Raw genomic sequence first — 21,962 nt, forward strand, 5'->3', positions numbered from 1 at the left:
GGTGAAGCGTCTGCCTTCAGCTCAGGTCATGATCTCGGCCCTGTGTCGGGCTCCCTGCTCAGCAGGGGGTCTGCTGCTCCCTCTGCTCCTGCCCCTCCCCCTGCTCGTGCTCTCTCTCTCTAATAAATGATAAAACTTTTTTTAAAAATTAAAGAAAATTCAAAATTCAGGTCCTTAGTCATAGTGGCCACATTTCAGGTGTCCCGGAGCCACACGTGGCCAATAGCTAACTGCCGTGGACGGGCAGCAGGAACAGAACGCTCCCATCGTTGCAGCAAAGTATAGAGTCAATAGCTAGTTGGGTACTGAGTTTATTTTCTAATGGTTTGAAAGTCCGGCTTGCTGTACCAGTCAGGCTTTGATTGCATGGGTCAGAAACCGACCCCACTGCCCCCACGTGGCTTAAGCAAAACCAATAGAGAGTGGGGCTCCTGTTCTGTGCTATGAGGGTGGTGCAGCCCACTCGGGGCTCGGAAGGTGTCTCAAGGATCCATCTCCAGGCACCGCGTCCCCTGGCCGGCTGCGTCCTCAGCCCCTGACTCACCTCATTGCCCACTCAGACCTAAATCCTGGACAGCTTGACTAGGCTCGTGTGCGTCTCCCTCGGCACGACGACCAGGGAGGTGGACTGTTCTGGTCTGTGTCCTGCTCAGGTAGAGTGAGCTGCCTCTGGAATTCATGGATTGAGGGGCGGAAAGGGCCGTTGCCCTCACAGGCAGGATTTGCACGAGAAGGGGGCAGGTGTCCACTGCACTCGTCCAGACATCTTGCTTACATTTGCCTGAAACAGTTTTATGGCCCACGTCATTATTGTGCGGCCACGAGAAACTTCCCTCGGTGTTCCTTGAATTTCCCCATCCTGTCTCGCTGTGTAGCAGGAATCCCTCCAGGGTAGCTGGAGAGGCCGGTGATGCACACCTGTCCCTTAGCGAGTGAGGGAGCACCCCTGCGAGGCCTTGGGGCACCCTGCCCTTGTGTTTGTGTGGCCAGAGCCCCGGGCCTGCGCCTGGAACTCCCGAAGCACATCTTCCCTTCCGCCGTCCTGTCCGTGCAGAACAGGCATGGCCTGGAAATCTCCAGGTGGTGCGTCTTTGAGCTTGGTGCCAACACTTGCTCACGGGGAGGCACAGCCTGCCTGAGGGTCGTGACTGAGCCTGCCCTTCCCCTGCCCTTCCCCTGCCCTTCCCCTGCCCTGGCATGGCGGCTGGGCTGTGGGAGGGTCCGGATGTCTCTGCCTTCCCGAGTGCACGGAGCTGCTCAGCTTCAGACGTGACGGGGGCGGCGCCCTGGGACTAGCTGTTGGGCCACAGTGACTGAGCTGGTGGTATTTGTTACCCTTTATTGTTTTGTTCTCAAGTCTAATTGCTGGATTTTTAAATATTCTTTTCCTACTCATAAGCTGAGGTCATCACAATGAATCATCTTAATTCAGTTGGGGAAAGGTCCCTACAGTTGCTGATTTTCACTTTAATTCTGAACGATAATCATTTTATTAGAATAAATAAGTGACTCGATTACAAGTTCTATTTTGAAAATGTTGGTTTGATTACCCGTTTCTTCAAGTGGAGCCAGGGTGAGGTGTCGCTAACAACGGGCAGTAGTTGGAATAAAGGCAGAGAGACAGTACGAGGTTCAGAGATGGAGTCCCCAGGTTGGCAGTAAAAGGGTAAATAGAAGCGCAGCCTGTGAGCCACCGCACACCCTCCGTGTCTCAGGCTGGCATGCAGCCTTTCCCGGTGCCCGATGGCCCGGGTGCCGTGTGCGCCCCCTCGGAGTGCCTCGGGGTGTCACTGGTGAGTGCCGCGGGTCTGTCCCGTGCGGAGGGACAGAGGGAGAGTCTGAGACGGATGGCAGCCCTGGGATTCTCTGCACTCGACCCGGAGCAGACCGCTGGGCAGGGTGGAGGGTCCGTCTGGGTTTCCCGGGGAGTCTCGGGCCTGGGCTCAGGAAGGACCTGGGGCAGCTCGGCTGTCCTCCCTCCACCGGTGGCTCCGACGCTCACTCAGCTTCCACGTGGGCCCCGGGCCCCATCAGGGGGGCCACGTGCTGGCTTCCTCCCCAGCTTCCGTCTCACCTTTCTTGCAACGTGTGTCCCTAATTTCTTGGGAGTTTTCAAAGCTGCCCCAAGCTGATTTTCCTGCCGCACAGCATGGAGTTCTCCCTCAGTCGGCACACTGGGGCTGTGCCCGCGGCATGAGGCGGGGCTGGGCGGCCTCCCCTTCTCCGGCCTCTAGGGCCTCGGAGCCTCCTGCGCTCGGTCAGAGTGCCGTGTACGTGTGTGCGCACGGACAAGTCTTGACCAGTGCCAGAGCTGAAGTGGCTGTTCCCAGACATCGTGGGCGGGTTCTTGTCTGGGGTTGAGATGGGCGCCCTGAGCCAGTTTAGGCCGACCCTTAGAGATGGGCTCGCCGCGCTGCTGCGTGGAGGCTGGGGAGGGAGGACGAGGTCTCTGCCCTCCTCCTGCCGGCTCCCGTACTGAGTTACTGCGGGGGGAGAAACCGCTTGGGACACAGCGCTCCGGGAGCAGGGCGTGGTGTTCTCGAGCATCTCAGCCCTGCTGCCTTGCACACATGCCCCCTTGGGCCTCTGCTCACGGGAGGGGAGGTGGGAGAGAGTGCCGTGAACGTCAACACACAGGGGGCAGGGACACGGCCGAGGGGTGAGCGAGGCTTTAGCAGGAAGCGCTGTCCCCTTGTCCAGTGGGCCTTGTCCACGTGGACCACAGGGACCCAAGAAGAGGACGGGAGCAGTTGCAGGATTCCGCAGCCCTGCCCCGCAGGTGCGCCCATCCCTTAGGCTCAGCACCTGCCTCCCTTCGTCCCGGAGTGTCCCAGCTGAGTCCTTGGAGGCCCACGATGCCAAGTGCAGAGTCGCGGTGCATCTCGCGGTCTGTGTGGTCATTTAGAGCAAATTGAGGAATGACCTTTCTCGGGGACAAAGGCAGGCAGCCCGTGGGCTGGGATTCAGGTTCAGGTTTGGGTGGGTTTGGGGTTTGTTTTGTTTTTGTGAACTCATTTCTTTTTTTTACGCTGTGACGTGGACAGTGTCGGTGTCTGCGGACATGGGATTGCTGCCTCGTTTTAAAGGCTGAGCGCTGTTCCACTGTCCGGTGCGCCACGTGGAACCAGTGCCCCCGAGGGTCGTTTGGGGGTGTCCAGGTCGTAGTCGTTCCATAGGGGTGTGCTGTGGGGCCTTGGCGTGCAGGCTGCACACTCGGGTGAATGCTCTTCAGAAGAAATTGCTAGAACTGGCATTGCTCTGGATGATGCTCACAGCTGATGGGCACCCCGTCTCTTGGTCCGCGTGCTGGCCTTCCCGCCGTGGGGATGCAGAGGACGTCCCCTCTGTCTGTTTCAGGCGGATGAAGGGGTTTATGGTGGACAGTGTGTTGAGAGCAGGACTGTGCTGGATCAGCACGTGCAGACTGGCTTGTGCCCGCAGGCTGCCTGGGTCAGGGTTGCCGTGCGAGCCGTGTTTTCCCGTGTTCCTGAGCGCACAGCACCGTGCGTGGGAGGTCCACGGCGCGGTCACTGAGGTGTGTTGCAAAAGGGATGGCCACAGTGGGTTTAGTTAACATCTATCAACTCACACAGATACAGGAAGAAAAGAAGGAAGGTTTTTTCTTTTGACAGAGTTCTTAAAATCAAAGAGGGACCTCTTTTAGTTCAGGTCTTGTTTAAAAATTATCTTCAGGTTGGTGTAGAGATTCCTAAAAGCCCAGTCCTGGAGGTTGGAGGATTTCTCTGTCAATGGAAAGTCACAATTATTTATGAAGGAGCAAGCGCGGCTCTTTTCCTAACACGGTGTCCTTGCCACCGTGTTCCCTGGACGAGGTCGAGCCCCGCCAGCTGCTGAACAAGCCCCGTCTGGGGAAATGGTCTCGTATACTCCTGGCATCTGCAGAGCCGTCACTTCTCCGGAGACACCAGGGCGAGATTTTAGAGCTATAGAAAGAGACGTGGTCCTTTTTAAGGGGTGTTGGTGCATTAAATGGTGTGAGGGCCCCAAAGTTGAAATTCTGTGTGCATTTTGAAATGTCCCATTTTCACTCTTAACATCCCGATGTTTGCTTCTGTCCCCAGGAAGCCAGTACTGTGTCGTGTTCGCTACCGGCAGGAGGCAGACCTTTGCCAGCTTCAGATGTTAAACCCCCAGAAGGGCCCTCCAGCAAAAGTAAAGACCCACCGAGGGAAGAAGAGAAGGAGAGGAAGAAGAAAAAGCACAAAAAGCGGTCTCGCACAAGGTCGCGCTCCCCCAAGTACCACTCATCCTCCAAATCCAGGCCCAGGTCCCACTCGAAAGCAAAGCACTGTCTCCCCAGTGCCTATCGGACGGCGCGGCGCTCCAGGTGGGTGTGCGGGGCGCCCGAAGCACGGGGCTGTGGTGGGTGCTGGGTCCTCCTTCCCCAGAGTGGCAGGGGCGAGCGCAGACCTGGTGAGCACTCCCGCACGGCTGCAGCCGGCAAACCCCATGACGCTTTCAGGTTGTCTTTGAGTTTAATTTCTAAAGCTCATCCACTGTGGTCAGGTTTTTGGAAAATAGGTTTATATAAACTTTAACAGGTCTGTTCAGTGTGTAAAACTTACAGGGTGGGGTGTCTTGTTTGTGGGCCTTTCCCGTGCTAATTCCTTTTGCCCGTGTGTGTGTTGTGATGGGGGCTCCGCGCAGCCCCTCCTGCACGGCGTCCAGGCGAGCAGCGCCTGTTTCTTCCCTCCATCGATTTGCCCTTGTGACCTCCCGTAAGAGGCGCTCTTAACCGCCGGGTTTGAGAAAAAAGATGAAGATTTCAGGCCACAGATACAAACACGGCCCTTAAAGGGTCACAGAATTCACTGCTCAGTGAAGCAGTTTTAAGTAACTGGCTTGCAGGAGGTTTGAAAAGCAGACCTCTGGTTTTAAAACCTGCATCATGCCTTGCGACCTGTCTCTAAGTGTTGAGTGCACTCTGCTTGCTTTCTCTTTGGCGCAACTCTTGGACCCCTGGGATCTCGTTTTTTCCCTCTGTAATTGATGCTGGTTCTCCCTTCCCTGGGAAAGTGTACGTGCCCTGCACTTCCTCTGTTTAAAACACATTCGCCTCTCCAAATATGTCCTGAAAACAACACGCTTTCCCTGTTTTTACCCAGACCAGATCTCAAAGGCTTGACGAGTATTTACACTTGTCAACAGTGAAATTGGATATTCTCCACATAAATACATTTGATCCTTGGCTGTCTGCAATTCTAATCGTTCTTTAGAAGTTCCATCGCTAATGTATTAACATAACATAATTAAAAAGTTCCATTGTGAGATGCACACACCACGTGTACACACACGCAGATACCCAGACACACACCCACACACCTTGCTGTTTTTTAATTAAATGAACAACTTTGCTGATAGAATTTCAATTTTTGGAAGCTCCCAGGAATTTGTATGAAAATCTCAAAACGTTTTGAAGTTTCTTTTTTGAGAGAGTTTCTTACCGTATTGTATAGTGGACATAAGTCCCGTAGGCCCACACCAGCCCTCTGAGCAATAACGTGCCCGGTAAATTCTGGCCGATTGTCCTTCACCACACGGCTTTAACAAGACAGACCGTGATTCACTCCTACTCCCTAGTCTGGGGGACTGGCAACGATGAGAGCTCCTCGCGTCTTTAGTGTGAGCTGTGAGTTCTGCTCCGACGTCGAGTGTTGAGCAGGTACGGCATGAAGTGTAGCCCGCCCCCAGCTGTGAGGAGGGTGGTGCGCCGGCCACGCACGTCCCCCCAGCCTGTTCTCTTCACAGCTGAGTGCTCGTCTGACATTTAGAATTTTAAGATTCTAGGTTTTATGTGCTTTTTATTGACTGTAATAGAGTAAGTCATTTTATGTTATTTTAGTACTTGTTTTAAGGTTTTATTTATTTGAGAGAGAGAGAGAGCGAGCACAAGCGGGGGAGCGGCAGAGGGAGAGGGAGAAGCAGGCTCCCCGCAGAGCAAGGAGCCCAATGCGGGACTAGATCCCAGGACCCTGGGACCATGACCTGAGACACTTAACTGACTGAGTCACCCAGGTGCCCCCATTCTAATACTTTTTAAATAATTGGTATTTGTTTTTGTTTTTTGAGAGAGGGGAGGAGGGGCAGAGGGAGAAGGAAAGAGAATCCCAAACAGGCTCCACGCCCAGCACAGAGCCCGACGCGGGGCTCCGTCTCACAGCCCCCAGACCATGACCCAAGCTGACCAAGCCACCCAGGCACCCCTAAGTAATTGTTCTAGAAAAGATTTAGAGTTAACATACTTTATATCTGAATATATTTTATATTTTTCTGTATATTCAGTGCTGACAAGTGCAAGAAGCAAAATCCTAATCCTTAGTGTGTAACCTTGAGTTACAAGAAAAAATTAAAGATTTTCTGCATTTGAGTCTGCGATGGCAGGCTGCCAGCTTCACCTTAATTTGACCTACAGTGAAAGTTACCTGTGACCCGAGCTGAGTTTTCGTGACTCTCAAACTGTTTCAATCCCGGTGGCTGAGTATCTCCATGATGCTTTGGGCTGACTGTAGGTACGGGGCTAAGTTCTCAGTTCCCTGAAGCAGCCACATTCTCTGGTTTCTGATTTTGCAGTTCACGTAGGATATTAAGGTAAAGTGCAGCTTCGTTATAAAATATTAAAAATTACATCGTAACACAAAACCTTCGAAGTGTTTGGTATTCCATGATGTTTTGCCTTGGAAAATCATATGTGATGACAATGCTTTTTGAAGCCAGACCTGCCCCCCACCAAGCTCAGGGCCTGGGGCTGAGAGGAGGGGCCAGCTATCCCGAGGCCCGGGGCCGCTCAGAGGAGCTGGTGGCTCCTGCCGGTCGCCAGGGGCGTCCTGCCTTGGCTCGCGGCTGAGAAGGGCATGTGGGCTTCACTTGGGAATGCTGCGTGTTTCCACGGGCGGCTGCCCGTGCTTTCTCAGTCCAGGTGCTGCCAGCACTGATAACTCAGGGGCCCCGGTGGGTTAACACCAGGAGAAGTTGTTGTTCTCAGTAATTGAATTCGGATGTGTGAAAAATACTCCAGTTTTAACCAAATCTTGAAGTTGCTAAAGACACTGTCATCATTTTTCCTTGACTGTCTTTTCAGATAGCATTACCCTTTACAGTAACGCCTACAAAGGACCTATCAGACTTGTTTCTTGGGCCTGATGCACGACTTAATCAATTGTCTTAAAAAAGACTCCTGCCAACTCCAAGTAAAATGCACATTTGTCAATATTTGTAGCGTTCTGTGGTTGAAATGTATTTTCTTTTACATATTAAATTACTGAAGTGCTTTGTAAATGTACAAAGTTAGGGTTAGAAGGCCCTTTCCTAGCAGAAGTGATCTCTGTGTGAAGATAAGGGACGTTCGCATGTCTGCCGTCCTAGTACCCAGTCCGTCCGAGGTGTAGGTGACTCTGGGTCTCCAGAGGCGACCTGGTCATAGAAAAATCTTTAGTTTCGGAAATCGGTATGTTGCTTCTTAGAAAGCACAGTGATTACCACATAGCGTTAAGTGTGTTTTAAATCAACATTAAAGTGTAAGACTTTCTTTCTCTGTTTTTTAGTTTTTTTAGGTTTTGTTTTTTTGTTTTTTTAGAGGATTTATTTCTTTATTAGAGTGCAGATGGCTGGGGGGGTGGGGGGCAGAGGGAGAGAAACTCAAGCAAACTCTGCAGTCAGCACAGAGCCCAGTGCAGGGCTTGATCCCACGACCCTGAGGTCAGGACCTGAGCTGAAATCAAGAGTCGGAGGCCCAACGGACTGAGCCACCCAGACACCCCTCTCTGTGTTTTCTGTTTATGCCTCACCAGGTTCTCGCCGTAAATGGAACAAAGTAGTACTCAGGCCATTCCTGTATCACCTAAAAATTCAGCTTTAATGGTTAGGTCTTTTTAAAATCTTACGAGACTCTAAAGCTTGAACTTAAGTTTACTTTAAGAACATTGGAGATCACCTTTGGTGTTTGTTCCATCGGCTTGTCGGTGTTTAAGGAATGTCCATGGGGGAGAGATTCCAGGTAGAACTCTGTGTCCCCCATTTTACAGTATTGTAAAAGCATTGGGGGCAGCGTCTACACAGTCCCCAGCTCCCTCGAGACTTCTGCTTGGGAAGGAACTGGGGATTAGAATGACATTTTCTAAGTCATAGTTAACATTCAAAAACAGCTTAAGCCTGGGGGCACCTGGGTGGCTCAGTCGTTAAGCGTCTGCCTTTGGCTCAGGTCATGATCCCAGGGTCCTGGGATCGAGCCCCGCGTCGGGCTCCCTGCTCAGTGGGAAGCCTCCTTCTCCCTCTCCCCCTCCCCCTGCTTGTGTTCCCTCTCTCGCTGTGTCTCTGTCTGTCAAATAAATAAAGTCCTTAAAATAAAACAACAACAAAAAACAGCTTAAGCCGGCAAAATTGGGGTAATGATGGTCATTCGTATAGTCTCGTCATCCTGCGTAGGATTCCCTAGATGTGACGCTCAGTGCTTAGCGTGCGGGTGAGGGCCAGCTGTTCCGTTCTGTGGAGCTGACGCCCGTAGGCTGTCCCCATCCGCAGCTGGGCGGGCGGAGATGCCGCGGGACAGCTGCCCCCCACCCCCAGCAGCGACGGAGTGTGGTGGGCAGCAGGAGCTCTTGGCTGCTCAGGCAGCAGCGACGGAGGAAATGGGGCGGGGCCAGTGGTTAACCGTTGGAGGAAAGAAGCTTTTTGCAAACAGCACTGTCATTCAAATAAAAAGGCTCATTCTGCCTTTATTTGGAAGCAGACCGTTATTTATGAGGATTCGAGAAAAAGTATCTGAGTCGCATCATACAGATGATTTGCTTATAAAATGGAACTCCTGTTTCTCACGTGTGTTGTGGTAGCAATATTAACCACCTAGTTAACAGAATAAAAGCAGTAGTGCTTCTTTAATTAAAATAAAACCTAAGTATTATCTGACGAAGCTCACTGCCCCCAGTACTGAGTGGGCTGCTTTCCCGGACGACTTCACATGTCCTGGGGGGCGGCCACCTCCCCTCAGACCTCCAGCAGTCGCTGCAAAGTGGTATCGGATCAGAGTTAGGGATTTGCAGGCACTAGAACTAACCCACGTTTCCTGATTATCGAGTGGATTGTTCTCCGTGTAAGCATTCCACGGGTGGTGTAGAGGTCTGATTACGCAGAGCTTTCTCCGGGGCTCTGATCCCACCCCGACCGGCACCCCGAGTTCTCAGTGCGAAGTGCGTGCCTCTGTGTCACATGCCCAGCCCCCCTGGGGCTCCTGAGCCCAGAGCGCAGCAGGGCCGCTCACTGGGGCGGGAGCACAGACCTCAGCAGCCGTCAGCAGCTTCTCCCACCGACAGAGTTGACTCCCGGAGCTCTTTGGAGGGAAAACTCGGTAAAATGTCAAGGTGTCCAATTGATCTCACCCTTGTAATTTGTTACCTAAATCTTGGGAAAGGTCTGGAAAAAAACCTGTCAACACCATTTTGTAAGCCAGGACACAGCGGTGCTGGAGAAGACTAAGCCAATGACGGTTTACCTGGAGCAGGTTCATTCCGCGGCCAGTCTTTCTCAGGAATGACGCAGGGTTTTCTCTGTGACTCAGGAGTGGGGAATGTGATGATGAGCTGATGTTTGGAACAACAGTGTGTGTCACTTGGGGGTTTATTGTAATTAAAATGATTCAGTGTTACAGAATTTTTTATGGCAAAATCAGACTGCTCTTTATATTATTTTTGAAGGGGTTGTCATAGAAACAGAATGAAAAGAAATTGGTTTTTTGTCCAGATTTTTGCTTACTCTGTGTCTTCCTGAAATAGTAATTTCACTGAATGAACAAAAAAGAATGCTAAAGCCATCATTATAAGACCCTCCTTGGAGGGCCTTGACCCCCGGTGGGTGAGGGTCTGGGATTGGTGGCACTCTGAGCACTGGCCACCTCGAGTGGACCAGGCCACCGCATGGATAGAGCGAGTGTCTCTCCAGGAACATGAGAAGGAAGAATAAAATATTTTAACGGATGGTTTGAATCCAGAGAATCTCCTAAACTAGATTATCATGCTCTGAATTGAACTGCTGTGGCCAGTTCATTGTTCACACCGAGAGGCGGTATGATGGGTGTGAACGAGAGAGGCTACGAGGTCGTGGCTCTGATTAATCTGCTTTCTTCCTGTTGCCAGTATTCAGAACAAATAGAAACAACCCACTTGAATGTCAGCGCTTTTCCGTGTGTAATTTTGATCGAGATGTCCGTGAGCTGAAAATGGTTGAGGACAGTAAAATGCAGAGGCAAAAGGAAGGACGAGAAACCACAGGCCTGAGTTAGCCGTCAGTCACCTGGTCAGCCTGGCGTCAGGGAGAGTTGGTGCTGCGGACCGGTCGGGCCAGCCTGACGGCTGCTCTGGACTGGGAGCAGTCTCTGTGTCTGCCTCGGTGTCTGGATTCAGTTCTGTGTCAGAGTAGTAAGGCCTGGGGGGGCCTCCAGAGGGACAGAGGTGACACCTGTCTGGCACGCGCAGACCAGGCCGAGGCCCGTCACTGCCTCAGCGTAGACGTGCTCACCTGCCGGCCACACAGACTAAAATGCCTCTTTTCCTCCAGGTCGCGATCCCGGTCCCCTCGGAGAAGAGCACACTCTCCCGAGAGACGGAGGGAAGAAAGGAGTGTCCCCGCGGCCTACCGGATGAGTAACAGCCCGGGCGTCAGCAGGAAGCGGACCCGGTCCAGGTAGGCATTGGAGTCCGTAGACACAGTCTGTGCTAGCAGGGAACGTGAACGTTTATGTGGACGGCTGGGGACAAGCAGGGGGGCCGTCCCTCCCAGACACTCAGCCTTCAGCAGCTCCTTCGTCACTCCTGCAACTGACAGCAGAGGGAGCTCCATGTCCCTGGGGTCGGGGTGGCATCAGGCAGTGCCCAGCACCAGCCCCCGAGTCTAGCTACCCCCCTGGACCCACACACACAGGTGAAAGGAAATGAGAAGTTGGAGTCCCGATGAATGCCTGCCACCCCCCAGGTAGCAGGTGCTGTGGACGGGGCCTCGCGGCAGAGAGAGCACCATCCTCTGCCCCCTTGACACCCGTCGTGGTTGTGGAGAGCTAGAGAGACCAGCTCCCGGGTCCGTTACGGGAGGCCTCTCAGCCCCGACAGCTGGCCCCCGGGCCTCCTTCCCGGCCAGCCAGTGTCCTCAGCTCCTCCAGCGAGAGAGCACCAAGGAACCACACTAAAAATCCTGGCACCCCGCCCCCATGACGGGGCACGTCTGGGCCATCTGGGGCCTGCTGGCACGCCTGCTGGGAGTGTGGTGGTGGATGGGGCTGCCGGCCGGTGTTTCCATCTTGGCCACAGGGCGCTATCTGGGAATCGTCCTGTCCTGCATGGGTGGTGCCGCCCGACGGCTTCACATCACTTAGCTTCTTTGTTTCCATTCTCCCCAAAAGGGAGGGGCTCTCGTTTTTTGTGTCCTTGCATGGGAGTTAGCCCGAGCCCCGGCTCTGGTAGACGGGCGAGGAGCATCGTTCTCCCTGAGACAGACGTGCCCGGAGGAGGCGGGTGCAGTTGTGCGCGTCTTTGCTTGGGTTTCGTAACTGCTGCCGAGCGTGTGTGAGTCGGGACGCTCGGGGTTCCCGAGCCTCCGAGATGACACACCTGAACAACAGGTGTCAGGAGCCCAGCCGTCCCCGGGTCCTGCCTGTCTGCAGAGGACGTGGGGCAAGCTGCCTCTGCCCCTCCTGGTGGGGCTCGTAGCGGCAGCAGCTCTGGAAAGACGTTGCTAACGGGGAAATGTGCCTGCGATCTGGCGAGATCACTGGTAAAATGTGACCCTTCCCGGAAAGCAGCAGAGCCCACAAAGGAGCTCTAAAGCCAGCAGAGCCAGCAGATGTGCCCGCCGTGCAGGCTGGCCGCGCTCGAGGCCTGGGCCCTGGGCCCGCATGACGGACATCTGAGTCCGCGTCACGTCGTATTTCTTGAGCAAGTCATTATTTAACATTTGAAATTCATCGTCACCTCCGCTGTATGTAAAGGGCATGGTCTAAAATTAATTCTTGTAACAAAAGATCTCTCCCCACAGAAGCATTCTTGCTCTGCCCTTAGATTAACCTTTGCATGAAAGGAACCGTCTCCGGAGAAGGTGGTGGTTATATTAGGAATCGTGAGAACTTGTGTGACCGCTGGAGCTTTAATGAGTCGAACGAAGCAAGTGAAAGCTCAGCCGACTGCACTCCTGCCCGAGCGGGTGGGACTGCCCCATGTGCCTGACCCTGGGCAGTGGGAGGCCGTGCTGGGTCCAGGGGCGCCGGGAGAGGGCACGTGTGTAGTCGCTGGTGCAAGCGTGCGAACCCAGCAGGCACACCGCGTCCCCTGTAGCCCTCCACGCAGAGCAGGGGTGAGGCTGCTGTGTTCATGTAGCGGCAGGCGGCCAGTTCTCCCACCAGAGGTGAAGGCTCGTTTCTACAGGCTGAGTGCCCCTTTCACTGACTTCTTGTTTTGAAATTGTTTTAGTTTACTAGACAGTTTTACGCTTACTTCTGAAAACAGTACAGGGAGCATGCATATGCCTGTAAGTGCCGGCTCAATTCAGCAGGGTCACCACGTTTCCATCTTGCTGTCTGTCCTTCCCCTCCCTCCCTCTCCCCTGCCCTTGCCTGTGGGTTCCATGGCTTGGACTTGTCTTACCGCATGCGCATGGCTGGGTTTGTGTGAAACATTTTGGCAGGAGCACTACACAGGTGATGTGTCATACCAGGTGTCTGTCCCATTGTCAGTGATGCGCGCCCCACACGGGTCATCGGGCGGTGGCGCCATGACGCAGTGCATACGTCCCATTGGCCTTAGCATCCACTGATGCTGAATTGGTTCTCACATTGGTGATGGCAAAATGGTGGCTTTCAAATTCTGTCTTTTCTTCTCTAAAGAAGACATATCCCCTTTGTTTTGGTATATGAATCCATCGCCAGTATTACTCTGATGGTGACATCCGTCCCACATTTGGCCCCGTTGTTCTTGAAGCACTTTGTTGCTTTTTGGCCCCAAATATTCCAGGCTTTGCTTTCCCTGTCCCAGCGCTGGGGTCAGCTATTTGTCCAAGGAACCTTGGTTCCTTTTACTGAGCTTTTGGAGATCAAGATACGGTTACGTTGAACATTTTTCTAAAGAGTAGAATCTCTGCGAATGTTTAGCCACATCGTACCACAGCGCACCTCAGCAGGATGCCCCATTCTTTTGTTACAGTAAGTAGGACGTGATTCGTTGGGGTGGTTTGCTGTCGAACTCCTTTTGCTTAGCGCTGTGCCAGGCACATCCGTGAGTGTCGAGTGAATGGATGGGAACGTGCCGCCGTTACAAACTCTTACAGGCTAAGTGTTACCCGTTCACAGTGGACTTCGTCAGTGAAGTACGCGTGTCTTCATTCCCTGGGGCAGCCACTAAAAAGAAAAAGGAGCTAAAAGCCAAGAGAGGACATAAGGCAGAACCTTAAAAATGCTTTATTAATTGAAAAGAAAGCAGAGGGGCACCTGGGTGGCTCAGTCGGTTAAGTGTTTGCCTTCGGCTCAGGTCATGATCCCGAGGTTCTGGGATCGAGTCCTGCATGGGGCTCCCTGCTCAGCAAGGGGCCTGCTTCTCCCTCTCCCTCTGCTGCTGCCCCTGCTTGTGCTGTCTCTGACAAATAAATAAAATAGTAAGAAGAAGAAATAAATAAAATACTTGAAGCAACACTGAGAGAACTGGGGACAGGCACACAACCAGACCGCACGGAAATAGAAACTACACAGCCACCGCGCTAGCTCGCCCACTGTGCTGTTGTGGAAGGCTCCAGAAGTCCCAGAAGACTAGACGGTGCAGACTATGTTCCCTTGCCACGTGGCAGCAAGTCTCAAAATCTATAAAAAGATACCTGGAAAATCTCCACATATTGGGAAGTTAATACATTTTTAAATTACCATAGGTCAAAGACAAAATCACAAGGGAAAGTAGAAAATATTTTTAGATGAATGACAGTGAAAATGTAACATAGCGAAATTTGTGTGCTAGTTTGCCTAGAAGGAAGTTAGTAGCTTTAAATGTTTATATCAGGGAAGAAGAAAGATCTAAAAATAATGATCTAATCTTCTGTCTTAAGAAACTAGAAAAAGAATGAATTAAACCCAAAGTAGGTAGAAGCAAGGAAATAATAAAGGTAAGATCAGAAATCAAGAAAATAGAAAACACAAATAATCTTAAAATTTGTATGGAACAAAAGATCCCGATTAGTCATAACAGTCCAGAAAAAAAAAACCCAAAGCTGGTGGCATCACAATGCTGGGCTTCAAGCTCTATTACAAAGCTGTCATCATCAAGACAGTATGGTATTGGCACAAAAACAGACACATAGATCAATGGAACAGAATAGAGAGCCCAGAAATGGACCCTCAACTCTATGGTCAACTCATCTTTGACAAAGCAGGAAAGAATGTCCAATGGAAAAAAGACAGTCTCTTCAACAAATGGTGTTGGGAAAATTGGACAGCCACATGCAGAAGAATGAAACTGGACCATTTCCTTACACCATACACAAAAATAGACTCAAAATGGATGAAAGACCTCAGTGTGAGACAGGAGTCCATCAAAATCCTAGAGGAGAACACAGGCAGCAACCTCTGAGACCTCGGCCACAGAAACTTCTGGCTAGACGTGTCTCCAAAGACAAGGGAAACAACAAAGGCAAAAATGAACTACTGGGACTTCATCAAGATAAAAAGCTTTTGCACAGCAAAGGAGTCTACAAAACTAAAAGGCAATTGACAGAATGGGAGAAGATATTTGCAAATGTCTTACCAGGTAAAGGGCTAGTATCCAAAATCTATAAAGAACTTACCAACTCAACACCCAAAGAACAAATAATCCAATTTAAAAATGGGCATAAGGTGTGCCAGGGTGGCTCAGTTGGTTAAGCATCTGACTCTTGATCTCAGCTCAGGTCTTCCTCTGAGGGTCATGAGTTCAAGCCAAATCAAAACCTCAATGAGATACCACCTCACACCAGTCAGAATGGCAAAAATGAACAAGTCAGGAAATGACAGATGTTGGCGGGGATGCGGAGAAAGGGGAACCCTCCTACACTGTTGGTGGGAATGCAAGCTGGTGCAGCCACTCTGGAAAACAGTATGGAGGTTCCTCAAAATGTTAAATATAGAACAAACCTACAATCAGGTCATCTCACTACTGGGTATTTACCCAAAGAAAAAATACTGTTTGGAAAAGACACATGCACCCCCATATTTTTCAGCACTATTTTCAACAGCCAAACTGGGAACAGCCCCGTCCATCGATTGATAAAAGGATAAAGAAGATGTGTTATATATACACAACAGAATACTACGCAGCCATCAAAAAGGAGTGAAATCTTGCCATTTGCAACGATATGGATGGAACTAAAGGGTATTGTGCTAAGTGAAATAAGTTAGTCAGAAAAAGACAAATACTATAGGATTTTACTCATATGTGGACTTGTAGAAACAAAACAGACCCACAAATACAGAGAACAAACTGGTGGCTGCCGCCAGGGCCCAGGAGATCATGGACTAAAGGCATCCTGGAGATGAAAGGCCCAGCGTAGGGAGTCCAGTCAGAGGTGTGGGTGACAGACGGCAGCATCTCACTCGTGCAGTCACCGTGGTGGCCGGAAACTAGTACGACACTGAGTGTTGTCTGTACTTCTGCTTTTTTTAAAAAGGGGGGGAGGAAAATAGACTAAAAGATGGTTCTTTGAAAATGATCAAAAATCAATGTCTTCATTTAGATTGATCAAGAATGAGGGGCGCCTGGGTGGCTCAGTCGTTAAGCGTCTGCCTTCAGCTCAGGTCATGATCCCGGGGTCCTGGGATCGAGCCCCGCATCGGGCTCCCTGCTCAGTGGGAAGCCTGCTTCTCCCTCTCCCACTCCCCCTACTTGTGTTCCCTCTCTCGCTGTGTCTCTCTCTGTCAAATAAATAAAATCTTAAATAATAAAAAAAAAAGAATGAAAGAGCCTACAGACGTTAAAAGGAGAATAAAGAAATCTTTTTCTAATTAGGTTGACAACTTGGGTGAAATGGACAAATTCCTGAAAGATACAAGTGACCACACTGTCAGCAGAAGAAATAGAAAATCTAAATAACCGCGTCTGCCAAAGCATTTCTGTATCATTTAAAACCACCGAACTCCAGGCCCAGATGGCTTCCATCATTAAGTTCTAACAAACGTTCAGGGGAGAAGAGAGACCAGTTTGGGCTCCGTGGCGGTGGCTCCTGAAGAGCACGTGGGCTGGTGGGCGTGGGCACGTCGGGAGGGGTGTGCGCACGGGCACAGGGCGCGTGTGGTGTTCACAAACCGAAACGCTGAAGAACACAGCTGCAAAGACGCTAGAGAGCGCCCTGCTATCTGCGCGCAGCAGGGTAGCGTGAGGAGACGCGTCCCGACAAGCGGCTCTGTGTCAGGACTGCGAGGTTCGTTAACGTCCACCAGCGACCCTTGTAATTCACTGTTTTCACAGAGTAAACGAGGGAAGTCCTAGGACATCCCAGCAGATGCAGGAGAGCTGTTGGCCACGCTCTTCAACCGTTCACTAAAAAGAAAACAGGGAGACACGGAGCCCTGAGCGAAGGGAATGGAAGGAAGCGTCTGGCGGTGGTGGGGGCACACTCGCCGCCCCCAGGACCAGCAGCCGGGTGGCCCAGACAGCAGGGCGAGAACGGGGGAGAGGCATAAAGACTGGAAAGGAAGCGTTTCCTTCTGCATTCCAGCCTGGAACAGTTGGGAAGGTGACGTGCAACCGTATCCAAGTAACAAGCTACTTACGGGTAAACGACTTCTCTACGCTGAAAGCCACAAACATTTCCGAGAAGAATTCTAAGAACCGTAAGAACACATAGAGCCCGTGTTCGTGGATGGGGGAGCAGTGTCCCTCAGGTTTCTTCTCCCTGAAATGAGCTATCCACGCAGCACCGCCCCAGCAGGACTCCACGGGTGTTTTGTAGAAACGGGCGATCGGGAACTCTCGTCTATGTGGAAACATGGAGGACCTGGAGTAGCCACAACGGTCTCGCAGAAGAACAGGGTTGGAGGCCACTTCCTGCCAATTCCGGACTCACGGGGAACCGCCAGGTAAGACCGTGAGCGGACGCCCTAAAACGGCAGGGTTGCCAAGAAGCTCGGGGAGGAGAGCTTTGCAGCGAAACCCGCTCCAGCAGCTGGCTGTCCGAGCGGAAGAAAGTGGCCTGTTCCACAGGCCACAGCTTAACCCGGAGGGTCACAGACTGCGGCTGAAGGTCCCGCGGATGTGGAAACCCCACCAGGAGGGAGGAGAGTGGTGAGCGTGAGCTTGCTGACCTCCACTCAGTCACGGCGAAGAGCGTGGACAGTCGGACCGCACGCCGGGAACCTCGCCGTGTCTCTGACAAGGGCCTGTGTCGATTCCAGACAGAAACCACCCGGCTGAGGAGCGGGCGGGTGACTCGCAAGTTCACGAAGCGGTCCACGGACGTAGCCCGCGGACACGGCCCCGAAGAGCAGCCGAGCGCACTAGCCCCTGCCGGGTTCAGCACAGGGTGGCCGCAGTGGGGCCGGCGATGGGGGCCGCGGGGGGCCGGGAACAGCGGGGCGGCTTCCTGGGACGCCGAGCACCAGCGCCGCCACCCGCGGTCCATCCCCGTTCACCCGCCGGGAACATTTGTCCACAGAAACACCTGATCTGTCGTCGCAACGGACAACGCACACATCTGTTCCCGGGAGAGAGCACAGACGTGCTGGCAGGTCGCACACGCTGATGCTTCGGCAGCAGAAAGCCGACTGGGGACACGGCTCGGCGTGGACGAGCGACGGGAGCGTGGCGCGTGTGATTCTGCCTCCGTGAAGCTTTCGTCAATGGGACAGAAATCAGAGCCGTGGTTACCTGTGACCGTGGGGAAGGGGGTCCGCGTGACCGGAGGCAGCAGGGACGGAACTTTCTAGACAGGTGGTGCTCCTGATGGCGAGAGGAGTGTGGGTGTCACCGTGTCAACACTTGTCATCACGCGTCCGACAGCACTTAAACCGTCCTGTTTCTCTGGATTGGGGTGCACCTCACTTGTTTTTAGAGGAACGACTCCCTTAATTCCTGAAGCGCACGCCGGGGCAGGCTTGTCGTGGGACGTAGCTGTATTCAGACTGAACCTGACGTGCCGCCGGGATGGCTCCTGCGTTCACGGGGCAGCCACAGACTCGCCGGACTGGCACGGTTGTCCCATGCTGAGGAATAGTTCTGTATCTTCGCTGCTGCTTCTGACATCAGCATGTGTTTGCAGACCTAACACTGCACCAGCTTCTGCAGTTTAGAAAGCGGGCGTGTGGCGCGGTTTCCACGTCTGTGTGTCCAGCACTGGGAGCAGCGTCTGCGTTTATGGACCTCTTCTTCTCCGTGCCGGCCAAGTGGAAGCTGCCGGGCTGCGCCCCGCGGGCCGGCCCTTGTGAACACGGCGGAGTCGGGGTGCCCCAAGCCGTGCCCCGCTGGAGTGTCCCGGGGCTTCATCGGGGCGCACATGTGCCTTTGCGCGGGAGCACCGTGGGGAGCCCCGAGGGCAGGGCGAGCGGGCGTATGGACAGGCCGTGGGTGTCCCCAGGTGGGGAAGGGTCTGTCTGTGAGGCGCCGAGTGGAGGGGGCTGTGCGGGGCTGGCCCTGTCTAACTCCGTGAAGACATGCAGGCTCCCGCCGTTGTGAGGCCCCGTCACCCACGGGACCCACATGGGCACGTGTGACGGTCTCAGGACGGCACTGACCACACACACACCCTACAGCAAGTACTCGGTCGCCCGTCAGTCACCCATCCGTCATGTGTGATGGGGCACAGTTTCCAAAAAGCAGGGGACCGTCATGTCTGGAGGAAGCAGAGGGGCCATGAGCAGGGAGGCCCGGCGCCAGTCTGGACCACACGTCACTCTTATCTCCTGTATATGTTCTCTTTTTTTCTTAAATGTTCTTTGGGGAGTCACAGGAGGGTCACAGGGCAGGGCATGCGCTGGAGCTTCGCGTGCTGGGGCGTGGGGGGCGGGCTGGGGTCTGGAAGGGAATGTGGGCAGAGTCAGCCGCTGGGTGAGCGGGGACGGGCTCTGCAGTCCCAGGAAGTGTAGGTCAGGGGGCCGGAGCTGTTGTGCGCGCGGCCCCCGGCTGTGATCCTCCCCATCTCTTGCTTAGAGTCCTCGTCACGTCTGTGGACACAGGGAGTGAACAGCACTTGGTTACTTTTCTTAGGTTTTTTAAATGCAGATAAAGTGCTGACTGTGTTTCAAACCCCATAGGCCTCTTGAGACGGGGGACAGACCTACGGGGGGTGGCCTTCCTTCACTTGTGTGTGACTTTGCTGCGTCTGTCAGTTGTGAGCTAAATAAACCGTGCATGGCTTTTAGAAGGAGTTAGCACAACAGGCAGCCGAACCCACCAGCTGTCCCTTGGAAAACACTCGAAACTCCTCCTTCCAGAGCCCGCCGTATCTTTGTCTGAAACCACTTTCCTTGCAGAAGCCCCCACGAGAAGAAGAAGAAGAGGCGCTCACGGTCACGGACCGAGGCCAAGGCCGGGTCCCAGTCGGCATCCCCGAGCAAGCAGGCCACACGCCGGCACGCGGCCCACTCGGCCAGCATCTCTCCCGTGGAGAGTCGGGGCTCCAGCCAGGAGCGCTCCAGGTACGCGCCCCCTGAGCCCGGCCTGGGCGTGCCCGCCCCCCACGTGCTCCCCGTGTGCCACTGGGCAGAACTGGGCTCTGGCCTCGGGAGCGCCGGTTTGGAAGCTGCCCCCAGGCCCCGGCTCTAGGCAGCGGGAATCCCTGAACAGCTGGTCCTCTCGGTGTTGGTCCCTGGAGTGGGCTGGCCCCCTCCCCGGATGCTGACTAGAGGACTCCCCACTGTCTGATCCACTGGGAAATGGTGCCTTAGTTGACGGCAGCCATCCTGAAACCACTGACATGGTGCCTTTGTCCTTGGTGAGGGCGTCTGGGGCGGCATGGCCCCAGCTGCAGGGCCTGGTGTGATCACGGGGAAGGCAGGCAAGGGGGTCAGTCACCACTCACCCCAGGCCACAGGACTCAGGGCTCGAACCAGCAGCGCCTGATGGAGCAGGCCAGGTGACATCAGAGTCCACAGCTGACCGTCACGTGAGCAGCCTGGCCGGTGCCATAGATGTACGCGTCCCCGTTGCCCGGGGCTGTCAGGAAGCATTTGCCAGGTCCCCCCGCTGCTCACCCACCCAGACCTGGGCAGGGGCTCCGGAGCCGGGGGTTCAGGAGCGAGGCTACCTCGCTGTCGGTTACGGACCCGCTGCCTTCATCAGTGTGGGTCAGGGGCCCGAACCTGAAGTACGGGCTCGTCAATAGCAGGCGCACAGCTCCCAGAGGTGGGTCAGAACCTAAGCTGTGGCTTCTTTGAGGGCACAGGTAGATAGTGCGTGTGGCGGCCTCGGAGGCCAGAGTCCGGCACGTGGCCCCGAGCGCCCGCCCTCCGCAGGGTGGCGGCTCCGTGCGGCTCCAGCCTTCTGCAGCTTCTGTCCCGTCCTCATCTTCACTACGTGTGGCTCCCGGGGTGTTCACGGGAAAACGCTCTCTGAGTCAGGCTGCACCTCATAAAATATTTCAGATTCTGTAACGTGAAATGTGAAAGCAAAATGTATATTTATAACGATCTCTTTTTTAAAGACACTAGTAACAAATACGACAACGCGTCTAAGTATTTTTAAGCCTGTGACCTCTCTCTATTCACTCAGGGGAGTTTCTCAGGAAAAAGACGGCCAGATCTCCTCGGCAATTGTCTCCTCCGTGCAGAGCAAAATAACTCAGGTAAAGCGCCCCCTCCCCCCTCCTCCAGGGGGCCGGCTTTCCCTCGGGGTCCCCATCTCGGCTCCGCCGGTGGGCCCTGACCCTGGAGGGCTGCGGGGTCCCACGGCGGGCCTTCCCGCCGACACGTTCATGGGGCACTCTCGTACCCGCGGTCCGCGTGCCGGGTCTGAGCAGGAAGCCATAGGGACCCCGTGCGTCTCTCCGTGCAGGATCTCATGGCCAAAGTGAGGGCGATGCTCGCCGCTTCCAAGAACATGCAGACCAGTGCGTCCTGAGACGCGGGCGTCGTGCTGGCCCGGCACCCGGGCTGTGGGGCCGGAGAGCCAAGCAGCTCCCGCGTGCACAGACCCATCCAACGCCGTCCACACTCTCCCCCAGGGACGCCCCTGGGCAGTTGGTGGTTTTTGTAAATTAATTTTTGATGACATTTTCAGTTTAAGATTTTTGACCAGCAGTCTCTTACCTGTATATTTGTAAATAATATCATGTTTCTGTGAAAATGTATTATCAAATAAAATGGGAGGAAAACACCTTTTCTAGCTAGCGACTGTGGGGCAGTTTTTTCCTTGTTTGGCTTGTGTGTTTTCACCATTTGTCGTCTGTCCTGGGACTCCCGGGCCACTGTGGGCGCCGGCAAGCTGCGTCGCACGGGAGAGGCTGTTCCCGGTCTGGGTCTTAGTCAGACCACCATACGTACGGACTTGCCGCCCGGTGACGTCCGAGGTTCGGAGTGGTGCTCCCGCACGGCACCGCTCGCACACACCCCCCGCCGTGCCCGCGGCCCAGTCCCTGTGGCCCAGTCCGCCCGCTTCCCCGGAGCTCCTTCTGCCCCGGATGGCAGGGAGGGGCGGGTGGCGGGTCGTTGGGGGGCCCCCAGTGGGTGGGGCAGGGGTGCAGAGCAGAGGAAGGCGTCCCCGCCCACCGCACACTGGTCAGCCTCACGCAGCGCTCCCTGCTTCGTCTTCCGTGCCTTCCGGACGCACCGCGGTGGCTCGTGGGCCCGTCTCCTCTCACCGGTCATACTGGTGCCCCCGTCGGAATGCACCTGGATTCAGCCTGCGGCCTAACGGCGGCTTTCCCTGCAGAGCGCGTCCCCGGCTGTGCAGGGACAGGTCGCAGCTTTGAGTTTGATGGGCACACCTGCTGTCCGGAAGGCTCCTCGCGCGCCCGCCCCAGGG

At 54.1% G+C, this 21,962-nt stretch overlaps 1 protein-coding gene across 6 annotated transcripts in view; it reads left to right on the plus strand.

The window, feature by feature from the left end:
- Positions 1–21,327, plus strand: part of SFSWAP (splicing factor SWAP) — a 69,471-nt gene extending 48,144 nt beyond the window's left edge. For all 6 annotated transcript variants that reach the window (XM_036108777.2, XM_036108780.2, XM_036108779.2 and 3 more), the window contains 5 exons: positions 4,083–4,348; positions 10,567–10,692; positions 19,475–19,639; positions 20,712–20,784; positions 20,994–21,327. In XM_036108777.2, coding sequence (XP_035964670.2) covers positions 4,083–4,348; positions 10,567–10,692; positions 19,475–19,639; positions 20,712–20,784; positions 20,994–21,059 — 696 coding nt within the window. In that variant the 3' untranslated portion in view covers positions 21,060–21,327. The remainder of the gene's footprint in view (positions 1–4,082; positions 4,349–10,566; positions 10,693–19,474; positions 19,640–20,711; positions 20,785–20,993) is intronic.
- Positions 21,328–21,962: the final 635 nt, after the last annotated feature.

The sequence above is a fragment of the Halichoerus grypus genome, chromosome 13 (genome assembly GCF_964656455.1).
Source record: "Halichoerus grypus chromosome 13, mHalGry1.hap1.1, whole genome shotgun sequence".
NCBI classification, from domain to species: domain Eukaryota; kingdom Metazoa; phylum Chordata; class Mammalia; order Carnivora; family Phocidae; genus Halichoerus; species Halichoerus grypus.